Source organism: Rutidosis leptorrhynchoides, chromosome 1 (assembly GCF_046630445.1).
Source record: "Rutidosis leptorrhynchoides isolate AG116_Rl617_1_P2 chromosome 1, CSIRO_AGI_Rlap_v1, whole genome shotgun sequence".
Classification (NCBI taxonomy): domain Eukaryota; kingdom Viridiplantae; phylum Streptophyta; class Magnoliopsida; order Asterales; family Asteraceae; genus Rutidosis; species Rutidosis leptorrhynchoides.
Genome location: NC_092333.1, coordinates 225,979,803 through 225,993,149, shown reverse-complemented (window position 1 = coordinate 225,993,149; position 13,347 = coordinate 225,979,803). Strand labels below are relative to the sequence as shown.

General features: G+C 37.6%; 1 protein-coding gene across 1 annotated transcript; it reads right to left on the bottom strand.

Annotated features, from left to right (window-relative positions):
* Positions 1–10,926: 10,926 nt before the first annotated feature.
* LOC139895222 (uncharacterized) lies at positions 10,927–11,640 on the bottom strand. Its single transcript, XM_071878130.1, has one exon. The coding sequence runs from the start codon at positions 11,638–11,640 to the stop codon at positions 10,927–10,929; it is 714 nt and encodes a 237-aa protein (XP_071734231.1).
* Positions 11,641–13,347: the final 1,707 nt, after the last annotated feature.

Sequence of the window (13,347 nt, the reverse complement as noted above, 5' to 3'; positions counted from 1 at the left end):
CCAATAGTAAATACATTTAGGAGCTGTGTATTGTACGAGTACAAATACGAGTGCATACAAGTAGAATTGTTGATGAAAATGAATGAGGATGTAATTGTAAGCATTTTTGTTAAGTAGAAGTACTTTGATAAGTGTCTTGAAGTCTTTCAAAAGTGTATAAATAAATATTAAAACACTACATGTATATACATTTTAACTGAGTCGTTAAGTCATCGTTAGTCGTTACATGTAAGTGTTGTTTTGAAACCTTTAAGTTAACTATCTTGTTAAATGTTGTTAACCCATTGTTTATTATATCTAATGAGATGTTAAATTATTACATTATCATGATATTATGATGTGTTAATATATCTTAATATGATATATATACAATTAAATGCTGTTACAACGATAATCGTTACATATATGTCTCGTTTCAAAATCCTTAAGTTAGTAGTCTTGTTTTTACATATGCAATTCATTGTTAATATACTTAATGATATGTTTACTTATAATTTATCATGTTTATATATAGTGTAACAATATCTTAAAATGATTCATATGTAATTAGTAAGACGTTGTTATAACGATAATCGTTATATATATATCGTTTTCAAGTTTCTTAATTCAATAGTCTCATTTTTTATGTATATAACTCATTGTTAAAATACTTAATGAGGTACATACTTATCATAATATCATGTTAACTATATATATATATATATATATATATATATATATATATATATATATATATATATATATATATATATATATATATATATATATATATATATATCCAAATGTATGTCATCATATAGTTTTTACAAGTTTTAACGTTCGTGAATCGCCGGTCAACTTGGGTGGTCAATTGTCTATATAAAACCTATTTCAATTAATCAAGTCTTAACAAGTTTGATTGCTTAACATGTTGGAAACACTTAATCATATAAATATCAATTTCATTTAATATATATAAACATGGAAAATTTTGGGTCACTACACCCGAGCCCCTAAGGGTTGAATTTAAATGGATGGACTCCCTAAGAGCATTCAACACGGGGTAATGTCATCCAAACCCGCTAACCTACAAGAGGTTTTAAAGATGGCCCACTAATTGTTGGAAACAGTGGATGTAATTGATGTGCTGGAAACAAAAGAAAGTGAGAAGCCCCCCAATCAAGCACTACAACAACAACAACTTCACCAAGAAGTCTTTCACCTCCGACGGCAAGAAAGGTTATGCCAGAAATCTACCATTTTGTAACAAGTGCTACAAACATCATTTTGGTGAATGTAGCAAGCCATATTGTAAAAAGTGTCAAAGAAGTGGCCATGTGGCCAACGATTGTAAAAGTACCGCTCCCGTCGCTCAAAAGGGTCCCAATGCACCAAAAACTAGTGTTTGTTATGAATGTGGCCAACGGGGTCATTTTAAAAATGCATGCCCAAAGAAGAAAGCTAACCCCAATGCATGCGGCCGAGCTTTCAAAATTAACACCCAGGAGGCCCGAGATGACAATGAACTAGTCAACGGTACGTTTCTTCTCAACAACTCTTATGTTTCTTGTTTATTCGATTCGGGTGCCGATAAAAGTTTTGTATCCAAGACTTTGACTCATGATTTTTGCGCTCCACCACTCCCCCTAGATACTACTTATACCATTGAAATGGCCAACGGGAAACTATTGAGTGCCGACAAATTTTATCGGGGGTGTACGTTAAACTTATTGGGTAAAGAGTTTGAAATTTACTTGATACCTATACAACTAGGGAGCTTCGATGTTATAATTGGTACGAATTGGTTAGCTAAAACAAAATCTCACATCCTTTGTGATATTAAAGCAATCCAAGTTCCTATCGAGAATGGTGAACCCTTGATTGTTTATGGCGATAAGGTTTGCACAGGACTCAACCTCGTATCGTGCCTTAAAGTTGAAAAATATCTTCGTAAGGGTTGTTTTACGATCCTAGCCCACGTTAAGAAAGTCAAGACCATTGAGAAGCATATCGATGATGTGCCAATTATTAGTGACTTTTTTGATGTATTTCCCGAAGAATTGTCGGGTCTTCCACCCCATCGACCGGTTAAATTCCAAATCGATCTTATCCCGGGAGATGCACCCGTAGCACGTGCACCGTATAGACTTGCTCCATCTAAAATGAAAGAATTACAAAGTCAAATTCAAGAACTACTTGACCGTGGCTTTATCCAACCTAGCCATTCACCATGGGCCCCTCCAATTTTATTCGTTAAGAAGAAAGATGGATCCCTACGAATGTGCATCGATTATCATGAACTAAATAAATTGACGGTTAAGAACCAATACCCTCTTCCACGCATCGATGAACTCTTTGATCAACTACAAGGGTCTTGTGTATATTCAAAAATTGATCTCCGCTCGGGTTATCATCAACTAAGGGTTAAGGGGGAAGATGTCTCCAAAACCGCTTTCCGAACTCGTTATGGTAGTTATGAATTTCTTGTAATGCCATTCGGTTTATCTAATGCACCGCCGGTGTTCATGGATCTTATGAACCGCGTGTGCAAGCCGTATCTAGACAAATTCGTTATCGTATTCATAGATGATATCTTAATCTATTCAAAAAGCGAAGAAGAACACGAACAACACCTCCGACTCGTGCTTGAACTCTTGAGACAAGAACAACTCTATGCCAAATTCTCCAGGTGTGAATTTTGGTTAAAGGAAGTTCAATTTCTTGGTCATGTTGTAAGCGATCAAGGTATTAAAGTCAATCCCATGAAAATCAAAGCCATTAGTAATTGGGAAACCCCCACTACTCCTACTCATATTCGTCAATTTTTAGGCCTCGCCGGTTATTATCGTAGATTCATCGAAGATTTCTCTTTAGTTGCACGCCCTTTAACCGCGTTAACTCACAAGGAAAAGAAATTCATTTGGGCGGCCGAACAAGAGTCGGCGTTTCAAACCTTAAAGAAAAAGTCAACCACTGCTCCTATCTTATCTCTTCTCGAAGGCAATGATGATTTTATTGTATATTGCGATACCTCGAAACATGGTTTTGGGTGTATATTGATGCAACAAAAGAAAGTTATTGCTTATGCCTCTCGACAATTGAAAATTCACGAACGAAACTACACGACACACGATCTCGAACTTGGAACCGTTGTATTTGCACTCAAAATGTGGAGACACTATCTTTACGGAACCAAAAGTACCATCTTCACCGACCACAAAAGCCTCCAACACATTTTCGATCAAAAACAACTAAATATGAGACAACGACAGTGGATCGAGACATTGAACGATTATGATTGTGAACTTCGTTACCATCCCGGGAAGGCAAATGTAGTAGCCGATGCCTTAAGCCAAAAGGAAAGAATGGAACCTCTTCGTGTCCGAGTCTTAATCTCAATAGCCAAATCCGTGTAGCCCAAGATGAGGATCTCAAAGATGAAAATATTTCTCACGAACACTTGAACGTTCTCGCCTCTCGGTTCGAGGTTAAGGAGACCGGACTCCGATATTTCTCCAGAAGAATTTGGGTGCCTAGTTATGGGAATTTACGAAGCCTTATTCTAGATGAAGCCCATAAGTCAAGGTATTCGATTCATCCCGGGGCGAGTAAGATGTACCACGATCTCAAAGAACAATATTGGTGCCCGAACATTAAAAAAGACGTTGCTATATGTTGGAAAGTGTTTAACTTGTTCCAAGGTCAAAGTCGAACATCAAAGGCCATCCGGGTTACTTTAACAACCCGAAATCCCGCAATGGAAGTGGGAAAGAATAACGATGGACTTTATCACAAAACTACCAAAAACGGTAGGCGGTTATGATACCATTTGGGTTATTATTGACCGTCTCACCAAATCCGCTCACTTCCTAGCCATGAAAGAAACCGACAAGATGGAAAAACTTGCACAATTGTATATTAAGGAAATTGTATCCTGTCACGGTGTACCCTTACCGATTATTTTCGATCGAGATGCCCGTTTCACTTCTAGATTTTGGGGTGCCTTACAAGAAGCCTTGGGAACACGTTTAGACATGATTACCGCATATCATCCACAAATCGACGGACAAAGCGAACGTACAATTCAAACCTTGGAAGACATGTTACAAGCTTGTGTTATTGACTTCGAAAAAGCTTGGGAAAAGCATTTGCCTTTAGCCGAATTCTTTTACAACAATAGCTATCACACGAGTATTAATGCCGCACCTTTCGAAGCTTTATATGGCCGCAAATGTCTTTCTCCTATTTGTTGGGCCGAAGTAGGTGACAAGAAAATCACCGGACCCGAACTCATTCATGAAACAACCGAGAAGATTGTTCAAATCCAAGAAAGGCTCAAGACGACCCGTAGTCGTCAAAAGAGCTATGCCGATGTTAGACGTAAAGATATCGAATTCCAAGTGGGTGACCACATAATGTTAAAAGTCGCACCTTGGAAAGGTGTAATCCGTTTCGGAAAACGTGGAAAGCTAAATCCGCGATATGTTGGTCCTTTTGAAATCTTGGAGCGTATTGGACCCGTTGCTTACCGATTAGATATTTCGACTCAATTGAGCTCCGTTCATCCTACTTTCCATGTGTCAAACTTGAAGAAGTGCCTTGCCGAACAAGAACTCGTCATCCCTCTCGATGAGCTTACTATTGATCACAAACTCCACTTTGTAGAAGAACCGGTTGAAATTATGGATCGTGAGGTCAAAACCTTAAAGCAAAGCCGTATCTCGATTGTCAAAGTTCGTTGGAATGCCAAAAGAGGACCCGACTACTACTTCCAACTAAATTTTGGGACAAAATTTCTTTTAAGTAGTAGGTAATGTAATAACTCGTCTTTTTCCGTTTACTTTCCGTTTAGTTATTTTAAAGTCCGTTATTTAATTATAACATCTCCCGTTAATTTGCAAGACATATGGTGGTCAACCTTCGGTTGACTTGTTTCGTTGTTTCTACCAAACTGGTGATGCTAGGCAGTTGGTTACAATTGCTAACCGTCAAAAGAAAAGAGGTAGTCTGGTAGATACCCCTATGTGTTTTGCTTCTTTGATCCCTGATGTTTGGAATTGGAAAAATTCCTTCGTTTATTTCAAAAAAATCCTTCTTCTTTCCAGACAAATTTCCCAATGCTGTTGACAACATATGGGCAGTTGTTCCTAAGCATGTAATAACCCATCTTTTTCTGCTTACTTTCCGTTTAGTTATTTTAAAGTCCATTATTTAATTATAACATCTCCCGTTAATTTGCGTATTTAAAATAACTCGTATGGTTAATTCACTCACCCGCTTTTAAACTCGAGGGACTAATGTTGCAAAAGGGCCAAGCTAGTGACTAGGTCAACTAGTCAAACCCCACCTCCCACCACTCATTTCCACCTCCCACTTTCTTCGTCCTTTCTTCTTACTTCTACTTTTTCTCCATTTTCTTCATAATCAAAGATTCATCATCTAAATTAAATCTAGGAAGCTAACGACAATACTAATTATATATTTGTGATCTACTACTCAAGACCTTTAATTTGGTACCAATCTTATTACTTGGGATAAGCTTTTCTAAAACTCTAGATTTCTTGTTCTTGGTGTTCTTGACTTATAAAAGTGTTAGTGTCTATGGTTCAAGTCTAATGAATATGTGATTTGTTTGCTTGTTCTTGTCATTTTGGTGTAACTAGCATGAACTTGAAAAGTGACTAGTTTAATCTTGAGTTTTGGTTGATTAAATGATGTTATATGTTAAAGTTCATGCACTAAATGTGTTACTAGTATCATTAGCTTCAATTTGATGTGTAGGTTAACTTGGAAAACTTCACTAACTTGATTATTGAATTTGTGATTCTTAGTTAGGGTTTAGTAGTCTTAAATATGAATTTGTGATGCATTGAATGCTATGAGATGTTGTTGGTAAGTGTTTAGTTGCAATGTATGTTTAATTACCTTCGAAATGGCATACCATATGTGTGTATTTAATTTCCGAATCGTGACTTTGCATTTATGAACATGAATGTAATTAATGATGAACATTTAATGTGATTTATGTAGTTGTAAATGTTTAGTTTAGTTATTGTTATGGGTTCAATTGAACTACTAGTAATGGGTGTTTTCAAATGACATACAATAAGCGTTTTCCATGTTTGTTGACCATAAATTGTGATTTGGTGAAATTTGATTCGAGTCTTAGACACATGAAAACTGCCCACAATTCTGCCTAGCTGACCACCGTGGCGCACCCCTTCAAGTTGCGGTGCGCCTAACTGACCACCGCGGCGCGCCCCTTCAAGCCGTGGTGCAGCTTATGCCTGGAAAGTGGGTTGTCCAAATTTTCATTTTTTTCGTTAAATCTAACTACGTTACGCATTACCGATTAACATGCTACTTGTTCTAACATGCTCATACATGATTATGTAACTTAGAAAAATTGTCCGTGACCCGACCCGAACACGTTGACTTTTTCGTTGACTTTGACTTTGACCAAAGTTGACTTTTATTCAAACTTAACCAATACTTTGTTTAATCATTATAACCTCTCTCTTATACTTATATCTTGCATGAAACTTGCAACTTGACTCACATGCTATATAATCGAGTCGTAACGAGCCATAGGACTAATTGAACAACTTTGACCGACCTCGTATTTTACCTGTATTGATACAACCTACTTGTTTAGGTCAAGACTAGCATTCGTTCTTGTACACGTTTACTTTGTGAAGAACCTTTTTACTCGTGCACTCAAGGTGAGATCATAGTCTCACTTTTACTCTTTTACACTTACATTTGGGATGAGAAAACATAAACGTTTTGTTTTATAAAATGAACACAAGGACGAAAAGAAACATTCTACGTACGAGTTAGAACAAAAAGCCTCAATTCAATTATCATTAGTTACACTTGTAGGGTGTAAGCGAGAACTTATGTTATGTGGATCCATACGGGTTTGAAAAACCCTCATTCGGACGGTTAGCTACCGTTGGTGATGAAATGTAATTTTGAGTATAGTGTAGTTCTAACACTATGGTAACGAGGTTCGTATGCAGTTAAGCCTTGATAATTGGGTTCTCGTGATACAACAACTTTTAGAATGGTTTACTATTATTTCAACGTTATAAATCTTGTGGTTCAATATAACATGCTTACTAAACCTATGATTTCACCAACGTTTTCTTTGACATATTTTCTATGTTTCTCTCACGTCCTTGAATGCTAAGTGGTACATGCTTCCGCACACTATTTTGATACTTGCTTAGATGTCGAGTATACATGCATACATGGAGCGTCTTTTGACTTTATTTAATTTGTTTCGCATAGGTTTCATTTGTACTTAAACGTTGTAACGTAACTAGTTATCGAACTACTTTTGTAAACCTTGAAACATCCTTACATTTGAAATGAATGTGACATATTTTTGGTCAAACTTTGTTTTAAGGACTTATGACCATGTAACGGGACCTAAGTTAACGGCGCCTTCAATAGCGATTTTGGCGGGTCTTCACAAAGCAATACAACGATCCTGTTCCTGAAGATGCCAAGAATGACCCTCTTTTTGGTAAGATTTGCCGCCACCCCATTATACCCTCTACTCTTCCATATTCTATCATGTTTAAGCTTGGAATGGCATCTTCATGGGAGAGAGGCAAAGCTATTCCTGTGTATTTTTGTGGGGAGAAGGGTAGGTTTTGGTTACCTTAGGCTTCATTTTATAATTGGTATGCCTTTTTTTACTTTTTTGACTTTTGTTGGCTTCCGCAGAGATGTCTATGAGAAACATCATCAAGTCTCTAGGAGTGAAACAAATGACTGAGGCTGTTCGTGCCACGACTGTAGTCAAGGAGTTTGGTTCTCCCTCCTGCTCTAGTTTTATGGAGGTGGAGTGTAGACCAGAAAAGGCAGCTGACTCAAGTGCCCCCAAGGTTCAATCTAGTGTTAAGGTTGCTTCAGAGCATGAGCATATTGATGTCAACGTAGAGCCTGATGTGTCTAAAAGCATCCCTGTCAGGGCGTCTAGGCGTCAAAAAGCTGCAAAGAAGAGAAAGGAGGTTGCTTCTGGTTCACCCTTGAAAAAAGCTGAGTTTACTCTTCAAGAGGAAGATACCGAGGATGAAGTTCATGTTGAAGGTTCTGGTGATAATGTCCCATCAGGTATGTACTTTTATTCATGCTTTTGAGTGAACCTTGCTTTATTTCTATATTTCTTTGTATTTGTAGGTGATCTCCCTGCTATCCCCTCATTGAAAGCTTGTTATGATGTGTTGGATGAAATGGTTCCTTCTGAGTTTGAAGATGCTTTTATGGATACTTCCAAGCTTATTGACGTGTACACCGCTCATTACTACCGATCTGCAGTTTATAACCACCTTGTCCTTTCTCGTTTAAAGCAAAAGTCTGGTGATGTTGTGTGTTTAGAGAAAGAAGTTGAAGAGCTTAGGGAGGTCAATGCCTCTTCCAGAGAGTCGATAAAGAAGCTGCAGGAGTGATTGTTGATGAACACGTCATGGGAGGAAGAGGTAAAGTTAGCTGGAAGTGAGAGTGAGATAATGGGTATGCAGGAGAAACAGAAGTTGGATGACAAGAAGATTGCTGATCTAGAAGAGGAGAACAGGGTTCTTCATTAAGAGACAAAAGATGCTACTTCAGCTTTAGCAGATCAAAAGAGGAGGTTTGACAGTTTGAAGTCAGATTACTCTAATGTTATCACCCAGGTTATCCCTCATGTTTGTAGGCAAGCTATTCGCAACAAGGAGTTGGGTAACTTTATTGGCGACGTTGTGCTGGCTGGTAAGTAAGAGGAGAGATGCCAGTTGTTAGTTGATTTATCCAAGCAGGGCAAGCTTGAGCTTAGCGATTATCCGGAGTACACGGGCCAAGCTTCAGCTCTTCTTGATGCGGCTTGTGCTCGATTTGTTAATGTTGAGCGTAACTATGTTGCTTTTGTCGCTGGTCATCCTGATGCTAAACCTGTTGAGCTCCTTGGTTTGGTTGCGTAGGAATAACCTTTATGGGTGATTTATCTTTTAATCTGTCTTGTTGTGATGATCCTTAGGTTGACTTTTTACATTTGATGTACTTGTTCCAGGTCTGTGTGCCTGTAGGTTAAAGGCCTTGTTGCCTATGAACAATTTGTGCTTCTTATTTTGGGGGTTATCATACCCTTCTATGTATTGTTAGTTTGTGTTTATTGTACATTTTGTGCTAACTTTAAGATAGCAGGTAATGCTGGAACACATTGGACTTTTTTATGAGTCCTAGTGTTCTTTTGGATTTGTCAGTTTAGATCTGTTTGTTTTGGCTACATATTTGCTCGTCGTTGTTTTACATGATTATCTGAGTATCTTTGTTACAACTTTGATGTGCCAAAAATATTTTCAAGTGTATGAAGTATTCTCCTGGCAATTCTTCGTGATAGCTACGGTGTACCTCTTTGGGTTACCTCCTGCTTATTTTTCAAGTATGAGGAATATTCCTCTTGGGAATGCTTCATAATAGCTTCGGTATACCTCTTGGGTTACCTCTTTCTTATTTTTTAAGTATGAGAAGTATTTCTCTTGGGAATGCTTCATAATAGCTTCGGTATACCTTTTGGGTTACCTCTTGCTTATTTTTTAAGTATGAGAAGTATTCCTTTTGGGAATGCTTCATAATAGCTTCGGTTTACCTCTTGGGTTACCTCATGCTTATTTTTTAAGTATGAGAAGTATTCCTCTTGGGAATGCTTCATAATAGCTTCGGTATACCTCTTGCTTATTTTTTAAGTATGAGAAGTATTCCTCTTGGGAATGTTTCATAATACCTTCGTTATTTCCAAAAGATAGTAGGATTTCATTTCAAACTTCTTGTGGCAGGAAGCGTATATGCTTCAACTACCCATTACAGATTTTTTCCTACTCAAATACAACTAAAGCATAGAAATAGAACTTTTGCAGGTTCACTCCATTCCAGGTTCGCGGGACCTGTTTTCCTTCAGTACTTTCAAGCTTGTACGAGCCATTCCCGAATGCTTCGGAGATTATGTACGGGCCTTCTTAAGTTAGGCCCATCTTCCCTTCGTGTTCTACCTTGCTGGTGCTGTTAAGTTGTAGAACATAGTCTCCGACCTTGTACAATGATGGTTTAACTCGTTTATTGTAGTATTTCTCGATGGTTTTCTTTTAGGAAGCTTCTCGAATCAATGCAGGTTAACTTCTTTCTTCCATGAGATCGAGGTTGAGACGAAGGTTTTCTTCATTTTCTTCAAGGTTTGCGGTTTCCTTTGGTCAATACCTGTATCTCGGCAGGCAATACTGCCTCAGTACCATACACCAAGCTATAGGGAGTTTCCCCGTTACTCCTCTTTGGTGTGGTTCGGTGAACCTATAAAACTAGAGGGAGATCTTCCATCCATCCTTGGTGACATTTTCCTAACCGCTTCTCTAGACCTTTTAAGATATCCCTATTGGTGACTTCTACCTACCCGTTCCCTTGTGGGTGGTAGACTGAGATAAAGGTTTGTTTTATCTGTAACCTTTCGCAAAACCCCGAGAAGATGCCTTCGGTGAATTGTTTCCCATTATCATAAACGATTTCTCGGGGGATTACAAATCGACATATGATGTGTTCCCAAGCAAACTTTTTGATATGCTTCCCGGTTGTGGTGCTTAGTCTTTTTGCCTCAGTCCACTTCGTGAAATAGTCTATGGCGACTACCCACCATTTGTAGCCTCCTGGTGCTTCAGTTAGTGGCCCTATTATATCTATACTCCATTTTGAGAAAGGCCACGACGAGAGAACTGATATTAACTCTTGTTTCAGCTGCTTTAAAACTTTAGCGTGGATCTGGCAGGGCTCACTGGTTCGTAAAAGCGTGACCGTATCTTCGTGCATTGTCAGCCAGTAGTACCCCATTCTTAGTATTTTTGCCACAACTGACCTTAGTTCGGAATGGAGCCCACATATACCTTCATGCATTTCTCTAATAATCATCGAGGCTTAGTTCAGATCAACACATCGGAGCCACGGAGTGAGGAAGGATTTTCGATACAGGCCTCCATTCATTGTTTTGTATGACGGTGCTTTAATCCGAACCTTTCGTACTTCCTTCTTATCTTCGGGTAAAATTCCAAGTTCTAAGTATTCTTTAAGGGGCTTCATCCATGTATTTTCTTCTTCCACGATAAGGTCATGAACCTCTTGTGCTTTGATAGACCTTTTTTCAAGGACCTCAAGCAAGACTTCTTTTGCTAGGTAAGCGAAGGTAATGGAAGCCAATTTGCTCAAGGCATCCGCCTTTTTGTTTTGACATCTCTGCACATGCTCGATGGTGAAACCTCTGAAGCTTTCTACTAATTCTCTGACTTTCGACAAGTAGAGTTGTATTGTAGGTTGTCTTGCTTTGAAGACACTTAGGACATGATTGGCTATAAGTTGGGAGTCCACAAAAGCCTGTAGATGCTCGATTTTCATTTCTTTGGCTATTCTTAGTCCAGCAAGCAAAGCTTCGTATTCAGCTTCGTTATAGGTTATGCTGAATTCGAAGCGAAGGGCGTATATGAACTCTTGACCTTCAGGGTTAATCAACATTAGCCCTGCTCCTGAACCATCGGAGCTTGAGGCTCCGTCAGTGAACAACTTCCATTCCTCTGTTTCAATAATTTGTGCGATAGTAGAGTCACTTTCTTCGTTTATCCCCGTTGTTTCTGCCATGAAATCTGCTAGTACTTGGGCTTTGATCGAGTGTCGGGCTTGGAAATCAATGTCATGTTTGAATTGTCCCGTTCATATTGATTATAAACGTTCTATATTAATTGATTTCGTTGCGAGGTTTTGACCTCTATATGAGACGTTTTTCAAAGACTGCATTTGTTTTTTAAAACAAACCATAACCTTTATTTTATCGACAAGGTTAAAAGGACACCACCTAGATTATCCATAAATGATAATCTAAAAATATCACACTTACACACTACCAATACATATTGGTTTACAATATTAATATGTTACAACAAAGTAAATCTCGAATGCAGTTTTAAACAATATTATACAAGCATGCTGACACCAAATCTTGTCCATATTTTAGCATGTAATAGCGGAAGCTCTTAATAATCACCTGAGAATAAACATGCCTTAAACGTCAACAAAAATGTTGGTGTGTTATAGGTTTAACCTATATATTTATCAAATCGTAATAATAGACTACAAGATTTCATATTTCAATATACATCCCATACATAGAGATAAAAATCATTCATATAGTGAACACCTGGTAACCGACATTAACAAGATGCATATAAGAATATCCCCTATCATTCCGGAAAATCCTTCCGACATGATAAAAACGAATTCGAAGTACTAAAGCATCCGGTACTTTGGATGGGGTTCGTTAGGCCCAATTGATCTATCTTTAGGATTCGTGTCAATTAGTAGATCGGTTTACTAATTCTTAGGCTACCAAGCAAAAGGGGCATATTCGGCTTCGATCATTCACCCATATAATGTAGTTTCATTTACTTGTGTCTATTTCGTAAAACATTTATAAAACTGCATGTATTCTCATTCCAAAATATTAGATATTAAAAGTGGGACTATAACTCACTTTCACAGATTTTTGCTTCGTCGGGAAGTAAGACTTGGCCACTGGTCGATTCACGAACCTATAACAAATATGTACATATATATCAAAGTATGTTCAAAATATATTTACAACATTTTTAATACGTTTTACTGTTTTAAGTTTATTAAATCAGCTGTCCTCGTTAGTAACCTACAACTAGTTGTCCACAGTTAGATGTAAAGAAATAAATCGATATATATTATCTTGAATCAATCCATGACCCAGTGTATACACGTCTCAGGCTAGATCACAACTCAAAGTATATATATTTTTGGAATCAACCTCAACCCTGTATAGCTAACTCAAACATTACTGCATATAGAGTGTCTATGGTTGTTCCAAATAATATATATACATGGGTCGATATGATATGTCAAAACATTTGTATAAATGTCTATGGTATCCCAAGATTACATAATATATTAGAATACATGTATAATACAATATGAGTTAGCTAGGATATGATTAATATAGATTTGTTACCAATTTTCACGTAGCTACAACAAGCAAAATTATCCAATCTTGTTTTACCTATAACTTCTTCGTTTTAAATCCGTTTTGAGTGATTCAAGTTGCTATGGTTTTATATTGAACTTAAGTTTATGAATCTAAACAGAAAAAGTATAAGTTTATTGTCAGAAATACAGGTTACAAGTCATTTTTGTAAAGGTAGTCATTTCAGTCGAAAGAACGACGTCTAGATGACCATTTTGGAAAACATACTTCCAGTTTGAGTTTAACCATGATTTTTGGATATAGTTTCATGTTCATAAGAAAAATAATTTTCCCAGAAGAACAAC

Excerpts from the sequence above, each read along its gene's own strand:
- LOC139895222 (XM_071878130.1), bottom strand. The coding sequence starts at position 11,640 with ATGGCAGAAACAACGGGGATAAACGAAGAAAGTGACTCTACTATCGCA.